This window comes from Polistes fuscatus, unplaced genomic scaffold (assembly GCF_010416935.1).
Source record: "Polistes fuscatus isolate 324 unplaced genomic scaffold, CU_Pfus_HIC Scaffold119, whole genome shotgun sequence".
NCBI lineage: Eukaryota > Metazoa > Arthropoda > Insecta > Hymenoptera > Vespidae > Polistes > Polistes fuscatus.
In genome coordinates this window covers 29,116-48,001 of record NW_025113019.1, presented here as the reverse complement: position 1 = coordinate 48,001, position 18,886 = coordinate 29,116, and the positions used below count along the sequence as shown (strand labels likewise).

Here is an 18,886-nt window from a genome sequence, read left to right as displayed (position 1 = left end):
TCCGATCGGAAAGCTTCCTGAATCGAGGGGGAGTATTAGCGAACGCAGTTAAGGTTCGTAACTCGTGCCGCGTGACAATTCAAGGCATTCTTCGATAAGCTCTTATCGTTCCTCGCGTGCACGTGTCACGCGTCCTATTCTTTGCCGTTGCTTCACACGACGCACATCATTTCATCTAATACTCTATTTTTGTGATATTAATAAATCATATAATTATTAAATAGTAATCTACGTGGTAATCTACTTTTTGCATCCTCCCTGCGATACCTATTCAATATTTTCCTTTCTTTAATGCCTGCTCACCTTGTGCGGTTTCAGCTGCTGTGGCCTCATTTCTGATAGCCGTATGCCGGTATCGTTGGTGTTGGGACAGTCCGGATTTTGTTTTAAAATTCTCCCCACATTCGGAGCACATATGCCTGTTATTATTCAGGGGTGTCGGCCCAGTGCACTTGGGCATATGGCACTGCGCTGGATGCCTCCTTGTATATTTCTTAACGCACCTAGAGCACTTATATACGAGACAAACTTTGTGCTCGTTCAGGTGCGATATTAAATTATCCGACGACAGTGCCATGTAGTTGCCCTTCCCAGTGTGGAGACATGTATTGCATAACACTTTCTGGAAGGGCAACTATACTACGTACTGCTCTGGTACGCGGCCGTGGTCATTATTAGTGGCCCCCATATTCTGTCCCGAGCGAGTGGGGCCTTGTTCGCTCTCGTCCGAGGCTTCATTTTCCGATTTTTATCTTGTTTATTTCCTTATTTTAAGCCCTGAAGAAGTTGCTAGTCCCTTCAGAGCCGAGCCTCTTTATTCATACCCTACGGATTCGAAGCTAACCGTAGGGCCGCTGCCCCATTTTAGCCTTCTATAGAGGAAGTTTCCAGCGGTGCCACGTTGGGGCAATGTGTACAACTTGAACGTGAGAGGCTATAAGTGACGCATCATGTCCAGTAACTATGGTCTCTTAAGGCTAGATGGTAGTCCTACCATTTCATCAAACGATGATCAATGAATTACCCTGCACGGCATGGTTTCCAGGCTATTATAGACACCTCCCTGTCTTTGACCTTACGGGACTCTGACGCCTGGTCATCGTAATGCCATTTATTCACCAACAGGTCCCCCGTTGCAAAGCGATCTCTCGTTAATTTTACTTAATTGGCGTAGGTACCTAGTTGTCTTCATTGCGGATCTTGTCAAGATGTTCAGACAGATTCCAGTTGTTCAGGAGCATCAGGACTACCAACGAATTATCTGGTCACCCGACGCTTCATCGAAGCCGGTGGAATTCCGACTCAATACGGTCACTTATGGCATAGCTTGCGCTCCCTACCTACCATCCGCACCCTCTCGCAGCTAGTTCAGGATGAAGGTACGCGGTTCCCGCTCGGAGCCCGTTGTTTGCAGACAGAGACATATGTCGACGATATCTTCGCGGGAGCGGACGACATATTGACGGCGGTTAGAAAGAGGGTAGAAATTGTAGAGCTCTTAGTTTTTAATGGGATCCAGCTTGATAAGTGGGCCGCGAATTATCCAGAAGTACTTCCAGATGCAGTAAGACAGGTCGCGGAGAAATCGATCGAAATGATCAGACGGTTAAAACACTAGGCGTACGCAGGGTTCCGGAACAGAAGGAATTTAGGTTCGATTCGGCTAGCCTGGATGACATGGCTGCCGCCCATACTAAAAGATCGGTTTTATCAAATATCTCGCGTTTATTCGACCCCTTAGGATGGCTTTCACCGATTACCGTTGGTGCCAAGATATTGATGCAGGACATGTGGCTGTTGAAATGTGATTGGGACGCGCCGTTACCGTCGGAAATCCGTGAACGTTGTATAGGTATTGTCAAGGGCTAGTTACATTGCCGTGTTTATCAGTAGGGAGGTGGCTAGGAAATAGCTCGGAATCATCTTGTCAGATACACGGTTTTGCGGATGCCTCTTCGGGTGCGTACGCCGCAGCGGTATATTTGCGTATTGACGAGGGTCATGGGAAGTTTCGCATGTCGTTATTAGCTTCTAAATCAAAGGTAGCTCCTGTTAAGACTGTGAGTATTCCTAATTTAGAACTTTGCGGAGCAGCTCTTCTTGTTAAGCTTTTTCTTCATCTAACTAGTTTGAACTTTCTACAGAAATGTCCAATTTTTGCCTGATCAGATAGTCAGATCGTGCTTACTTGGCTTCCTAAACATCCGTGCCATTGGAAAACCTTTGTCGCCAATCGTGTTTCGCTCATTCAAACTCAACTGCTTTCAGCTACCTGGTCCCATGTTCCGACTAAGGAAAATCCTGCCGATTTGGCATCGCGAGGAGTTCCACCGGAAGAGTTAGCTATGAGCGCTCTATGGTGGCAGGGTCCGGCATGGCTTTCCATGCCCTCCGTCCAGTGGCCACATTCGAGCGAAGCTGTTCGAATGAACCATGTTCGTTATAGCCCAAATGAGCCCGAAATCCTGACCGATTCTCCTCCCTAACTAAACTTCTAAGATTTGTTGCGTACTGCAGGCGCCCAATTCTTCGGGTACGAAATCGTCAACTAATAGATACAAGTTCTTCACCACATTTTATTACCAGTGTTGAGATATATGACGCTCGAGTGATGGTCATTCGTCTAGTTCAGGCAACAGCGTTCGCGACGGAGATAGGAATCCTGACGGCGGGCAAGAGATTGCCGAAAGGCAATCGCCTTTCTAAGTTAAATCACTTCATGAATGAGGATGACGGTCTCTTACGAGTAGGAGGTCGTTTGGCTAGTTCTTACTTATCTTTCGAGCGGAAGCATCCCCCAATTTTGCCCCAGAATTCATACCTTAGTCAATTGTTTGTGCGGCATGCAAACCACCAGTGTCTCCATGGAGTCCAACCCTGACTCGAGTTATCTGATGTCCCAAGTTTGAATATTAGGCAGAAATCGGCTAGTTAAATCGGCTATTCGAGCTTGTATACCTTGTCAACGAGCTAGGCCTCAATTAGCTCATTAGCTTATGGGTGAGCTACTATTGGATCGAGTGGTAGGAAGTAGGGCTTTCGCGAATTCCGGTCTCGATAATGCAGGTCCGGTACAGGTGCGTATGTCAAAGGGTCGCGGAAATCGTTCCAGTAAGGGTTACATTGCACTGTTCGTCTGTTTTGCTACTCGAGCTATTCACCTCGAGCTTGTTAGCGACTTAACCTCTGATTCCTTCATAGCTGCGTATCGTTTATTTGTAGGTAGTCGAGGTATTTGTCAGAATCTTTATAGCGACAATGCTACTAATTTCCAGGGGGCTGATAAAGAGCTTAGGATTATGTTCATCCGTGCTTCGGAGTTTTATCAGAAAGTGGCATCTCTTCTTGCCAACGGCGGAACGAACTGGAAGTTCATTCCACCCAGTGCTCCACATTATGGTTGGTTGTTGGAAGCCGGAGTCAAATCAGTGAAGCACCATTTAAAGAGAGTCATAAGGGAGCATACGCTCACCTTTGAGGAGTTATCCACAATCCTCGTGGAAATCGAAGCTTGCCTCAATTCTCGTCCTCTAGGGCCGCTGAGTTTGGATACCGACCTTCTGCGGGCGCTCACTCCTTCTCATTTTCTCAATGAGGGAGTTTCTACTTTGATTCATGACGCCGATTTACCAAAATTACCCGAGAACCGGTGAGGTAGGTTTCAACTTCTTCAGCGCATTCGAAATAATTTCTGGAAACGTTGGTCAATCGAGTATTTGGCGCACTTGCAGTGTCGCGAAAAATAGAGGGATCCTTGCGAAAACTTCAGAGTAGGTCAGCTTGTGTTAGTACGTGACGACCGATAACCCCCCTCCCCAAAATGGCTATTAGGTAGAGTCACAGAGGTGCACTCTGGCCCCGATAGCTTGGTTCGAGTGGTCACCGTAAAGACCGCTACTTCTTAACGCCAGCGACACATTGCGCGGCTCTGCCCCCTGAGATTAGCAGATACACCCATTTAAGATACTCAATTAATAACAGCTAATTTTGGTTTGTCAGTTTGACGAAGGCGGGAGGGATGTTCGGTGAAATTAGGGTACTTGACCGTTTTGTATTGTGCGCGGAATAGGTTAGGTAGCGACGGCGTTGTGACATTAGATTGGTCCGTATTAGGACCCTAGATAGGACTGGTCACGATTGCCTTAGTTGAGTCCTGAGGGCGCGTGGGGGCATTAGAGATACATGTAGGACCGCCTTTAGCCTGCAAAATACATGTGCGTGCGTCTTGAGGTATGTGGGAGGCGAGATGCGTGCGTGGAGCCTGGGTCTCAAGGGCGCACGCGGCAGACCAGATCTGGATAGCGAGAAAAAATGTTCGTTCTGGTAAAGGAAAGTGACGCCATATTGGCCTTATTGAAGTGAGAGCTGTTTCTTTTTTGTAGTGTTCTTCCAAGCTACCGATGGGTGAGTTTGAAGGGGTTGTGCATGGACACAACCGCGCTCTTTACTAAGGTTTAAGGGGTTGTGCATGGACACATCCGCGCTTTTTACTACTTACCTTAAACTGGGACATTACACTGGGACCCCCACAGATCTTAACGAGCTTTCGTATATTAGTAGCTTACTTTTAGGGTGTTATCGTGGTAAAGAGTTTTTCAAAATGTGCAGCCATTTTATAGAAAAAAGGTTTAAAATTTTGATTTTTGTTGTATATATGTTTATATTATCTTAATTCCGACTGTGCATCAGGTGGCGCTCTAGCGTCAGTAGTAGCGTTCTCGCTTCTCGCGGCGTTAGTCAGTGTTCGATCCTTCGTGGGGATAGTGTTTTTTAATAATTTTTTTCTATCCGTTTTCTAATTTTTTTTTCATATTTCTTAACTTTTAAATATATACAGGAAAGGGAAAATTATTTATTACAAAAAAATTAGAAATAATAAATTTTTGAACATCTTGCGCAAATAATAAAGGAAAATTGATTACTTGAATTACAGTTAACATTTTATTTTTTAACAGGTATATAAAAATAGATAAATCTTCAATATACTAACAAATAACATTCGTATATATTCTAATCATTAACAATTTTATGTAGATATAATATTAGGTTCATGCCTTATTAAAACCAAATTAAAGAGAAATATTTTTAAACGTTCATCAGGTTTGTTTTCCAACAGATCTTTTAAAAAATCGTTGTTTATGTAATAAGTCATTTTTCATTTATTGCGCGAGATGTGAAAAAATTTATTGTTTTGAATGCTTTTACGATAACTATCACTCTGGAACCTGCGTCTAATAAATAATAATAGATGTAAAATAAATGTTAAAACTCATAGATATGTAGAATTTTTAATGGGAAAAACAGTTTTATTACAATTTCTAATCGTTATTACAAAACGCAGATCCTCTCTCTTACAACGCTCAACACTCACTACTCTTTGTCGCCCGTGCATTCATTCGTCGCATTCACACCGTCCTTTATTTCGTCCGTTGTATCAGGTTACTTAAAATCTAACCGATATTAGATATATAGCGTCTTTGTCGGCAGACCCAAAAGATAAGACGGCGACGCTTACCGTCTCCTACACTCGGCCATTCTGCAGCGGTATCTGTCCTTAAATACCGTTTCGTTTCACATTCATTCATTCGCATCAATTCCATTTACTCATATCCATTTACACGTCTGCCACAATAATCACTAATCGTCACTCGACTCACTATCACTCAATCCGACGTTTATACTTTCGACCCACGGTTTCATGTGATCCGCCGATGTAGAAGTTTGTAAAGGGCCCTCCGATTCGCCTACCTTACGCACCACATATCGATCATTACGCAAGGCTTTTATTATCTGATATGGACCCAAGTATTTCGATGCCAGCTTCAAGCCTGGTGCCAATTGCGTTCGCTTGATTGCCACCAAGTCATCCTCGTTATATCGTTTTGCTTCCTTACGTCGTTTGTTATATGTTTTCATATTTTCCCGCTGCACTTTCTGCAACTGGTCTCGAACAGCATCTCTGAGTTCATCGCGATCTTTTTGAAACTCCCGTAGCCACTCGGTCTCTATAATTTCTCGAATTTGTGGATCATTTCTTACTCTCATATGCACTCCAAAAAGGACGTTGAAAGCGGACGTCCCTGTGCTGCGATTTGGAACGGCATTTAAGCACTGTTGTGCCCTTCCCAAATATTTGTACCAGTCTTGGGGTTTTGGCGCCGCTAACTTGGTAAGAACATGAATAAGGGTTCTGTTTATCCTTTCAACTTGCCCATTTCCCCTAGGCACACCGGTTTTAATTTTTACGTGCTCAATACCTTCCTCTTTACAATACTCTCAAACTCACGCGCATAAAGACGGTGCCGCGGTCCGATATGATCCTTCTCGGGTTTCCGAATATCGCCGCCTGCTTTCGAAGCCTATCTAGAGTTTCGGCTGTATTTGTTGACCGAACCGCGTACAACCACACAAACTTAGAAAAAGCATCTACTACCACTAAGATATGTCTATAATTTTTCTTCGTCGAATTTAGCGGTCCCAGATGATCTATGTGATATACGTCCAGCGGTATGCTGCCCTTTTCAATAGGATTAAGGAATCCTTCCTGTTTACCCTGTTTTCGTTCCGCTAAAATACAACTTACACAAGTACGTACAACCTTTTCAATTTTTGAGCGCATATTCTGGAACCAATAATTCCGTTTCACTAACGTTTCCGTTTTTGCCGCTGAGAAATGCCCATTTTCGTGAACACGCCTAATTATTTCGGTGATCATTGATTTCGGTACAATTAATCGCATTTCCCCTTCGTCTTGTTTAAACAATAGGCCATACCTAATCTTATAATCATTAAGCTCATCTCGCTGCGCCAATTCGAAGAACTTCCTAAGTTCGTTATCGCTACGCTGCGCCCTACCAATCCTCACATTCACACTCTCATCGCTTTTATCTATTACCATGCTGGTCGGCAATGGATTCCGACTCAACGCATCGACATGCAACATACTTTTACCTGGTCTATGCTCTATCTCATTCGTATCATATACACAGTCTATCTTTAAGATTTCGACTACTTCCTCGCTGTTCTCCCCGCCTCCCGACGGTTTGCTAATTGCAATTTTTCCCTCTCTAATATTAATATCCACCGTATCCAAGAATCAGTTCCTTCAAAACAGCATGCTGCATCAATGTATCGGGTACCACGGAAATTTCAATGGTATATTGATTACCATCAATCTCAACACCCGCAAAGAATTCCCCTAACGTTTTATTGTCCTCCGAGCCTATTCCACGAAATCTGATCTCATTCGGTTTTAATCTAGGCGATCCTATTTGTATGTATTGTGCGGCTCGCATTAGAGATATATCGCTTCCGGTATCGATTAGCGCGTCGATTTTCTGACCATTTATTACTACTTCTTTGTAATACTTACCACGCACCGATCGCGAGATATTACATGAATCTTTGTTAGTAATACGGTTTCTAGGGCAATTAACCGCGATATGACCAAATTCTCTACATTCGAAGCACTTCGTACCTCTACTCTTATATGGGCATTCCTCGCTAAAATGACTCATCGCACCGCAATTTTTGCACCTCAAACGGTTATCTGATACGTTATTTATCTTTCTTCTAACGCTAGCGTCTATGTTGCTTCGACGTGTCGTCGAGTTATCCATCTTCGCCTGTTGCGGGCGTCCTTGTAGCGATATATGCTCGAACGCGCTCAGAAGGGATTCCTTCCTTTTATGACCATGCACCCTTGCTTGATCTCGTAGCGATTGATCTGGTATCCCAGCGATGACGAATTCGATCATTTCTTCCTCGTCGATCTCTATCCGGTTCGCTAATATGATCTTCTCATGGAAGTAATCGCTAAAAGACTCGTCACGCTTCCAAACACGTTCCTGGAACCTCGTTCGCAAGGTCATCTTGCTGATTCGCTGATGGAAAATTTTTCGCAACTCAACTAAAAGTTCATCCACTGTGAGATGCAGGTATTCTCTCCGCGATCTAAACCACTCTAACGCTCGCCCCTTTAAACGCTGTACGATCATCACTTTCGCCTGGTCTTCGGTCAAATGATACATGTCACGCAGGTAGTTTACGTGGTCTTCCCATATTGTAAACTCATCTGCCTCCCCTTCAAAGTATCCAATCAATTCAGTAACAGCTTTTAAAGATAATTTATTTATCTCCGTTTGCGCAGGTGGCCGGTTCGCCTCTTCCAACCCGTACGACTGACCAATAGCAGGACTTTGTGTCCTTCGCAGGATCTCTATTTCCTTCCGCGCTAGTTCTACTTCTCGTTCCGCTATCTCTTTCTCTTTTCGAAAGATTTCCATCTCTCGTCTTAAAAGCGCAAGCTCATCTATACTCTCACTCACCGCGCTACGGTTGTGTTCCGCGTTTCTTCGACATCCCTCCTCGCAATACTGTCTCCTATTACCCAATTTCCCGATGGATCAGCTTCCATAAGGCGGGCTATCAACTCGCTTTTAACACCTGTCGTGGCAAGTCCCAAAGTTGCCAACTTCTCCTTCAATTCCGATACCAAAAATTCCGAAGGCGCTTTACGTACGTCGCTCATGATTTTTTCTTCTTCTATACTGTTTCGCACACACGACTCTCTGTCACGCTGTTCAACGCTAATTCTTCACTATCACAAAGGTTCACACAAATTCACTATCGCAAAAGTTCACATCAATTCACTATCGCAAAACTTCACACAATTTCGCTATCGCAGTATTCGCTGTTGTTTTTCCGCAATCCTACTCTTCGCACGCTGTAGCTCTTCAATCCCGGAGGGGCCCCCAATTTTGTAGGATTTTTAATGGGAAAAACAGTTTTATTACAATTTCTAATCGTTATTACAAAACGCAGATCCTCTCTCTTACAACGCTCAACACTCACTACTCTTTGTCGCCCGTGCATTCATTCGTCGCATTCACACCGTCCTTTATTTCGTCCGTTGTATCAGGTTACTTAAAATCTAACCGATATTAGATATATAGCGTCTTTGTCGGCAGACCCAAAAGATAAGACGGCGACGCTTACCGTCTCCTACAGATATAAAAAAATTATACATGAAATTGTTAATGATTAGAATATATACGATTGTTATTTGTTAGTATATTGAAGATTTATCTATTTTTATATACCTGTTAAAAAATAAAATGTTAACTATGATTCAAATAATCAATTTTCCTTTATTATTTGAGCAAGATGTTCAATTGTTGTCAAAGATGTTCATTATTTCTAATTTTTTTTTAATAAATAATTTTCTTTTTCCTGAATATATTTAAAAATTAATAAATATGAAAAAAACATTAGAAAACAGATAGAAAAAAATTATTAAAAAACACTAGCCCCACGAATGATCGAACACTGACTAACGGCGCGAGAAGCGAGAACGATACTACTGACGCTATCACGCCACTTGATACACGATCGAAATTAAGATAATATAAACATATATACAACAAAAATCAAAACTTTAAAACCTTTTTTCTCAAAAATGGCTAGGCATTTTGAAAAAACCCTTTACCACGATAACACCCTAAAAGTATACTACTAATATACCAAGCTCGTTAAGATCTGTGGGGGTCCTAGTGTAAGGTCCCCTTGTAAGAAGGACACACAACAACTCACAACAACTACGGCTAAAATTTCTATTGCCAAGCATCAACAAAGATACCAATACTTGGTCCAAAGAATGCATACCTTGCCAACTATCCAAAGTGCAATGACATACACGCATTCCACCTCAACACATGACATACCGGATGATCGTTTCAAACACATACATTGGGACATCATTGTAGTACCTGAATACAAGGGCTATAAATACTGTTTGACCATCATCGACCGTTTCTCCAGATGGCCCGTTGTTGTTCCATTAAAAGATATTACAGCAACAACCATCATTACCTCTCTCTTCGATCACTGGATCGCACATTATGGCACGTTAAAAACAAAAACAAATGATCAACGTTCATAATTCGAGTCATCCTTGTTTCAGGCCTTTACCAGATTAGAATAGACAACGTACAACACCATACCACCCACAATCGAATAGTATGATCGAACGATGGCACCGCACTCTTAAATCTGCATTAATGTGTTCATCAAAACCTTGGACAAAAATATATTCTACTGTATTACTTGGACTTCGCACCAGATTCCAATTATGTGGCGAGTGCAGTGGCTTCCGTCACATATTAAATAGAGCGTCCGAGTCGTACGCTCTAAAAAGATGACGATGTTTCGTCCCGGGAGCACGGCTAGGACTCATCAGTAAGGCTGTTCGGTGTGCTCCTTTTTTTTTTTTTTTTTTAAAGAAGTTTATTTGCTTAGATGAAATACATTTTCTTGTTAATACATTTTAGGCTGCATAACTTAACTTAAAAAAAAGCCTTAAGAATCTTAGATATAACTTATATCAGTAGTTTAGACCGCAAGTCTCCTTGATTGGAGCAGCTGGGGTCTATCCGTTTTTCCTAAATAAATAATTAGTGTTTATTTGTTCTCTAGTCACTTGAAAGTAAATATTGTTGCTTATAAATAATCTAATTTCTTTTATAATAAGACTCAAGTGGAAAGTCATCATCCAAAACCACTTATATAACTCGTTTCATGTTTTTGTACTTACAAACTAAATAAATAATATACAAACTAAAACTAAATTATGTACAAATATTTACAGTTCTTAATCTAAAAATTACACTGCACTATTCTGGGTGCAGCCTTCTTCTTAGCTCTTTACGATGCTTTGATTCATTGGTGAGCCACCAATATTTTTCGTTCAGCCTGTGATCGTCCATTTTATCTCTCGTCGGGAGAGCTTTTGAATAGGTAAAGTTAAACCATTTGAGTATTGGGTCATCTGCAGCATATTCAATCCTTTTATGTGCTTTGTGTCTTTTCCAATGGTAAATGGTTGGCACATTATGTTCGTCTTGGATGAGTCCTGCGTCGTCGAGCGGTAAAAATGCCTGGGGCGGGAGCGCACCAGTGTCGTTTCTCTTGGCCAGGTCGTCAGATGTAAACTTGGCCAGCTCCCTGACTGCAGGGTTATCGATTAGAGGTAATTTACTGAAGTAATCTCTAATTAGTCTGATGATATGTGAGTCGATTCTTGGAATGTCAGCAATGTTATATAACTCGGCATTGCTGACGAATTTTTTGTACCTAGAAGCTGCTGATCTGTAGGTACCTATGCATGCCCTGAGACATTTCCTCTCGAAGACCCTGTAGTTTTCCATAACAGCTGCGCTGGTATTCCACCAGATTGGCGTTGCATATATTAATATTGGCCTGACGAGTAGTAAGTAGCAAATAATTTTTGCTCTTTACTTAGATTTTTGTTATAAAAAATTCTGTTGTTGGCCTTGAAGGCGGCCTTGGCTTTGGTGAGTTGGATGTCTGGATGATTCCTGATTCTCAGTAGCTGATCTATATGGACTCCGAGATACTTGACTATTTTTTTGTGTGGTATTTCTATTGGTTCGCCTGTGTTTGGTGATGGAGTGACTATTTTAAATTCGTCGATTTGTAAAAGTGCTTTTTTGCTGAGATGATTGGACTCTCTTCTAAAAACGGCCGTTTCACATTTTTCTGGATTCAAACGTAGGTTCCATGTTTTATAATAATTGTTAATTTTATTGACCAGTGTTTCGAGGTCTTCTTGAAGTTTTGCTGGGTTTTTACCAACTGTTCCTGCGATTATATCATCAGCATATGCGACTGCAAACAGATTTTCAGACTCGTTCAGGCCAAATGATTGAAGCAGAGCCATTGTGTAGATGTTGAAAAGTAGTGGGGAATTAACAGTTCCCTGTTGAAGCCCTTCCAAAACTTTGTAGCTCTTTTTTGATGTGTTTACGCCGTCCCATACACTGAAAGTCCTTCCCAGGATCATATCCAGTATGAGTAGCGTGAGCCAATCAGGAAAACCAAGTTTAATTAATTTTAATGTTAAGTCATTGATCCAAACTGAGTCGAAGGCTTTCTCAAGGTCAATCAGCGCAACTGCAACGCGTTGATTACTATGGAGGTGATTCAAAATTGTGTCCACAATTTTGTGAATTGCATGCGTAGTGCTATGTTTGGCTCTAAAGCCAAATTGAAGATCATGCATTATTTTCTCCTCAGTGCAGACTCGGACCATGTGATTGTTGATAGTCATTTCGTACACTTTACCAATGTTAGAGGTAAGGCTGATTGGCCTGTAACTCGTAGCTTTACTGGGATCTTTACCTTTTTTCAATATTGGAAGAACTTTGGCTGCTTTCCATACGTCTGGGAAGTATGCATGGTTGATAGCATTGTTGAAAATAATTACTAGATCAGTAATTAATCTTAGAGGTAGGTGTTTTAGGACTATTGACGGTATCTCATCTGGTCCGCTGGACGTTTTATTTGGGAGCTTCCTTAGGATTTTTGTTAGCTGTGTGATGTTTATAAATGGCTGTTCCTTCTTATATTCTTCTAGAGCGTCTTTTTTAGTGTTGTTAAGTACATTTGGAATTATAAAGCCCGAATGTGTTGGGTTGGTGGCACTATTTTCACTTGAGAAGTTAGTAATTGTAATACTTATATCTCTTCTTGTTTTAAGTAGATCTTTGGCTGCTGACGCTTTGCTGTCCACCATTTTTTTAGCCTGGTACCAGTATTCAAATACCTTGGAGCATTTATCGATTGATAAAAGTCTCCAATGATATTCAGTTTATCAGTTGGATCCGTGATTATTAGTTCGTTGTCCACAGGTGTAGCTTTCGAGAAGTCAATCGATCCATTGAGACATGCAGGGTCATCGTTGTTGATTTTTTGGTCAGCTATTGAGATTGGATTTTTCTTCCTCAGCAGTTTATTTATTTTTGGGAAGAATGCTGCCGGGTCTTTGTGATTGATTTGCTTGATCTGGCCTCTCCAGTATTCTTCAACTGCTTTGTTGAACTCTCTTCTGAGCTCAGCTTTAATGAGATTAATGGTGTTCTTTAGTTTTGTTATTGCTACTTGCTTGTGTGGGTTTAGATACTTTGATAGCATGTGCAGTAGTTTGATAGACTCTGTTTTATTTTTTTGCAGTTTTTTTATTCTGGAGTTGAGGTATTTCAGGATTCCCTCATCTCTTTTAATTACAGGAGCAGTTTTTGATATAGTGGTAGTTATGGCTGACGTTATTTTTTGTATACCTTCGTCAATTTCTTGAATTGAAAGGTTTCTATTATCGGGGAGATCTTGTTTGTATTCATTATCTAGAACTTTTCCAAATTTCTTCCATTTAATAGCCCGGAGGTTTCGTCTCGGGCATTGCAATACAGTCTGTTTTTGTAACTCACTGGGGAGGATTGCAGAGAACAGGAGTGCTCGGTGGTCACTGTCATAGTCAGCAGTTGTGATTTTGTTGTTTGCAGTGAGACTTGAGAGTGCGATGTTGGTAATACATACGTCTAAAAAAGTCCCCGCTGTAAATGAGGGTTCATCAGTGGTGTAGATTGATGCTCCAAATTTTTCTGCAGATTCTGCTTCCCAAGTTCTTAAATATTTACCTCTTTGATTGTCTTTAGAATCACCCCATTCCCTCCTACGAGCATTAAGATCTCCCGCTAGGATGAAGAAGTGATTTTGATTGTGTAAATTTAGTCGTTGGAGGACATCATTTAGCTCTTGGATGAATATCTTTCTATTAGAGTTTGTGGCGTAGGCACTGATGATAAATGTTTTCTTTTCTAAATGTTGACTCGGGAGCAGTTGGACTATGGTGAATTCCAGTAGTTCATTTTTTTCAGATGAAGGATATTTGATAATTTGATGTTTAATATTGTTTTTAATCATTATCGCCGTACCTCCTCCTTGTTTAGAATTAGGACGGTCATTCCTGATGACCGTGTAGTCATGAGACTGTATGTAATGATTTTTTGTGAGCTTGGTTTCTGAAATTAAAACTATATCAGGATTGTATTGTTCGATTCTGCTGAACAGCTCGAATCGTCTAACGTTGTGCTGAAGGCAGTTTGCATTTATTTGCCATGAGTCTTATGACAGTTGAATGACCAGGAGGTCCACTAATTTTTGTAGTTTCGGAATCGTTGGAAGAGGACTTACTCATTCTCTGGCGTTAACGAATCCATAGAGGAAGTCAATCCTCCGTTTGTTTTCCGTTACACTGCGGTTGAGTGTGGCATTCATTTCTTTAATAGCACTGGCGAGACTACTAAGTTCTAATGTGATTTTTTGCATCCAATTATGTTTGAATTCTTCATTGCTGGTCTTCTGAGCCTGTTCCTGTTGCTGCTGTTGATATTGCGGTTGAAGCCTGTAGGCTTGTGAAGTCTGGCCACAGGGTGGCTGTGGCGGCGATGGATTTTCCTGGAACCAATTTTGTTTATCCTGTGTTCTATTTGTTAATGGAGGAAAATGTTCTCTCTGCCTCGACATAGAGTTAGCGTAGGAGATTTGTGGGTTAACCTCTCCGTACATTGTGTCAATTCTCTTCTTTAGTGAGATAGATTTCTGAGCACTTGTTTCTTTCCTTAGTTTTTTCGAATTTCAAGAATGTGCAGCCAGCATAGTTAGCTGGGTGGCCAGCTTTTCCACAGTTTGCACATTTGAAATTTTCTCTAGTTGTTTGGCCCGTCAGTGGACAATGAGCAGGAGCGTGCGAGCTAGATCCACACTTAACGCACCTGTATTCCATTTGACAGTTAGCGGCTGTATGACCAAGTCTTTGGCATTTTCTGCATTGGAGTATTCTGCTTCTTCGGAGGCGCTCCCATCTAGCCTTAAGATTGCACACATGTTTAATTTTAAGTAGTTCTTTTAAGCTACTAGTTTGGGTGATTTGGACAATTAAATGTCGCCTTTCTTCACCATCTCGCTTAAATTTTAACTCAGAAACTTTTTTAAATTCAACTGAGGGAATATTTTTTGCTTTGAGGTCTTCTAGGACAATCTCGGGTGTAGTATCTTCACTCATTCCTTTGAGCAGAAGTGATTTAAGTTTCTCACTTCTTGGAGTGAATGTATAGAATTGGTAATTATTCTCTATGAGGACAGTTTTGATTGTCTCAAAAGTTGTTTGGTTTTTAGCTTGTACTGAGTGAAGACCTTTCGACATAGTAACTGTGAAAGCTTCTTGGTCCAGGTTATTGCTTCTTAGTACTCCAATTGTGGCATTAGCTTTTTCACCCTTTACAAAGATTGGAGGTGGTCGATATGATTTTACCGTTTGCGTTGGAATTTCATTTGTATGCTGACGTTGGCTGCTTGATAGTGGTTCATTGTTCTCCAGTGATTGGGAAACAGATTCTGTGTCCATTTCATTTTCGTTTATTATTTCGTCATTGGAGCTGGGCGTGCTGTCAAGCAGCTGGAATTTTTTTTTTTTTTTTTTTTTTTTTATTAAAAATAATATAAGGTACAAGGCGTTGGTGTAAACCAATGTAGCCAACGTTTACATATTAGAGGTGTACAATATACATTATCAATAAGTCTGAACATAGAGTAAAGTTAAATAGCGTCATCTGTGGGTAAACTAGCTAACTAGGTTATCACAGCATGGTCACATTTTAAAAAATTTTAAATCTACTAATGAGATTAAATTTAACATTTTTATGCTAATATAAATTATTAAACTACCTAAGTAGCATTATCACAATATATATTAGCATGGTTTATCACATATTCAGTTTAGTCTTAATTTATGACTTAGCTATGAAATTCAAAATTAAGCATAGTATTCAATTCAGTTTGTAACAAACATAAAAAAGTAATGAAAATTATATAAAAACACTCTTTCTATACCAATGTACTTAAACATATAAACATTGACGGCTTATTAACAATTCATTATATAAATCTTTTAATAGACAATAGAAATTTGCTTAAACAGTTCAAAATTCCCTGGCTCAAGTTTCCCAAAAGAAATTCTGCGCTGTAAGGGGCATGGCCTAACAGCACGGTTAATACTTTGATAAATTCGACTCTTTGATCATCATACAAGGAACACTGAAATAAAATGTGGTTCGGGGATTCTTCTACACCACCGCAGTCACAAGATGGAGATTGTACAATACCATATTTAAATAAGCAAGCATTCAACGAGTGATGACCACTCCGAAGCCTGTTGATGGAAGTAACTGAACGTCTATTTAAGCTAAATTTACTAAACCATGGTTTGGACGTGTTGACGTAGAAGTTATTTCTATAGTAGTTACCTTTATCAATGTTCGAAAAAATGAACCATTCGTGGAATTCAGACCACATCCTGTCCTTCCATAGTTTTTTAAAATCGCTTGCAGGGAGAAGAAGGGAGGTATCTCTACCGGTGAAAATAGCCCTCTTAGCAACTCTATCAGCAGCCTCGTTACCGATGATACCACAATGTGCAGGGATCCAAAAAAACTTAACCCTTTTGTCTTCTAACTCTAACTTTCTTAGAAGGTCTCTGATCAAAAAGACCAGATAGGATTTTTTACCCACCATTTTATCAGACACCAGAGCTTGAAGTACACTCTTGGAGTCTCAAAAGATTACGAAATATTTGGACGGAGATTCCTCGATAACCTTGAGGGCGTGGTAAATAGCCATTGCCTCTAAGGAGAAAATTGAAGCCTGTCTGGGAGCTCTAAATTCTAGTTCCACTTCTTCCAAAGGCAAGACGACAGAGAATCCCCCAAATGGAGCCCTATCATCTTTAGAACCGTCAGTGAATATACAAGTCCAACATGTCAGAAACACGTCAAAGATGTCTCTAAAAAGCTCCTGACACCTTTTAGATCCACTAATTTCCTCTCCTTCGTCGAATGAAACCTGTGGGTGGTGCAAAATTGATTCGAATCCATACCTATAGCATAGAGGACCGTTGGAAGACATAATCAAATGCCTGAATTTGTCAATTTCGCGGAAGCTAGCGACGAGGTTGACCCGGCCATCTCTGTTAATTAAAGTAGGAGTATCTTCCAGGTCTGCCACCTCTTGTAAAACGCGTAGTACTTTGTGATCGACTCTGGATGCTGCTCTGGCCAAGAAATTTGAGGCCAAATATCTAAATCTGATATCGAGCGGAGGCTCTTTCGCCTCTGCTAGAATTACATTGCACGGTGTGGACGAGGCGTAGCCTAAGGCTGCTCTTAGACTTCTAAATTGGATTCTGTCAAGTTTATTTTTCTCTGCCTTAGTAAGATTAAAAAGAATAAGGCCACCATACTCCAACCTAGATCTAATTAAAGCTCTATATATTCTTAATAACAATAGAGGGTCAGCGCCCCACCAAGTCCGTCTCAGACAGTTGATTGTTTTGAGTGCATTACGACATTTCTTGTCAATTTTCTCAATGTGAGTCTTCCAGCACATGCGAGTATGGAGATCGACACCGAGAAACCGGACCATTTCAGAGTTAAAAATCGAGCACCCCCTAACGGTAATATTCCACCTCGGTGAATTAAACTGTCTACCATTTCTTTTGTCAAAAATACAGAATTGGGTTTTCTTAACAGAAAGATCAAGTCCCAGGCTGTCAAGGTAGATACACACATCGATCATTGCTTCTTTCACTCGCTCAATAGCCGCGTCGGTATTCTGATGACTCGAGTAAAGACATGCATCGTCAGCATATTGTAAAATATTACAGCCATAAACTCTGCTCACAACTTGCTCTAATTCTAGCACGTAAATTGCATATAATATAGGGCTTAAAACACTACCCTGAGGTAAGCCTCTGAAGGCTGTATAAGTTTTGTCAATTTCCCCGAATTGAGACCGTAGGCTTCTTTCGGAGACTAGGTTATAAATGAAGGCCAGAGTGTTCGCTGGAAAACCCAATCTTTTAAGTTTGAACAACAAAACGTCTGGTAAAACATTGTCGTAAGCAGCTTTAATATCTAAAAACAAAGCTGCCGTAGCCTCCCCTGATTTGAAAGACTTCAGAACATCAGCACATAACAATGTCAAATTATCAGCGCAAGACCTGCCCTTGCGAAAACCGTTCTGAGAGCCAGGTAGAATGTTTTGGTGTTCAAGCCACCAACTAATACGATTGTTCAATAATTTTTCCGTGACTTTAGCCAAGCACGGAGCGAGGGAAATAGGACGAAACTTATTCTTCTCGTTCTTAGGAATAAAGAAGATAGCGTATCTACTCCATTGATGTGGGAATTCTTGGGACGTGAATATCTGATTAAGCAACTCAAGAAGCAACAGCTTAGCCTCATCAGGAAGTTGAACGATCATCTTATAGTCAATTCCGTCAAGCCCTGGACTTGATGAGAGCCTCACATCCGACAAAGCAAAACTAAGTTCTTCTTTTGTAAAAATGGAGTCTAGGAAGGGATCCGCGATATCAGAGACAAGACAAGGTCTGCTATTTGGGACCCATGAAGGGCAGAGCTCATCAATCATATCCTTGACAGCTTTAATTTTATCTCGGTCATATTCATTAGCGTTTTCCTTGTAATTCCACCTGTTTTGGAAGCCTTTGATGGTGTTCCAGAGATATTTAGGGTTAGTATTCTTAGATAAGCTCTCACAAAACTATTTAAAACTCTCCTTCCTAATACGTCTTAAACCAACCAAGGCCTCAGCCTGAGCCTTTTTGTAAGCGATGAAGTTAGTACTCGATCTGTTAAATTTAAACTTTAACAATGCAGCCTTACGTAGCCTCACCAGTCTATCACATTCTTCATTCCACCAGGTAGACGGAGGAGCTCTAGTTTTAGGTTTGAAGTACTGGGGTCTAACCTCGTGTTTTCTAGCTTTTAAAGGGCAAGCGTCTTGAACACAGCACTCTAAGGACGACGTAAATGAGGAGTATTTAGTCTGGATGTCACAGTCCGATGCTAGCAAATCCATCAAATCTGGGACCTTTTCATATATTCTATCTCTATAAACTGACCAATCTATGGAAGAATTGTACAACCTATTCGACTTTCTCCTTTCGAACCCG

The 18,886-nt window shown here is 40.9% G+C and overlaps 2 protein-coding genes across 2 annotated transcripts; one reads left to right on the top strand and one right to left on the bottom strand.

Annotated features, from left to right (window-relative positions):
• Positions 1 to 2,996: 2,996 nt before the first annotated feature.
• LOC122526659 lies at positions 2,997 to 3,653 on the top strand. Its single transcript, XM_043650177.1, has one exon. It carries the CDS (start codon positions 2,997 to 2,999, stop codon positions 3,651 to 3,653), a length of 657 nt encoding a protein of 218 aa, XP_043506112.1.
• A 12,070-nt stretch (positions 3,654 to 15,723) lies between these two features.
• LOC122526656 lies at positions 15,724 to 16,459 on the bottom strand. Its single transcript, XM_043650174.1, has 2 exons — positions 16,426 to 16,459; positions 15,724 to 16,338 (listed from the first exon to the last, which is right to left on the bottom strand). Exons 1-2 carry the CDS (start codon positions 16,426 to 16,428, stop codon positions 15,793 to 15,795), a joined length of 549 nt encoding a protein of 182 aa, XP_043506109.1. The 5' UTR covers positions 16,429 to 16,459; the 3' UTR covers positions 15,724 to 15,792.
• Between the last annotated feature and the right edge of the window lie 2,427 nt (positions 16,460 to 18,886).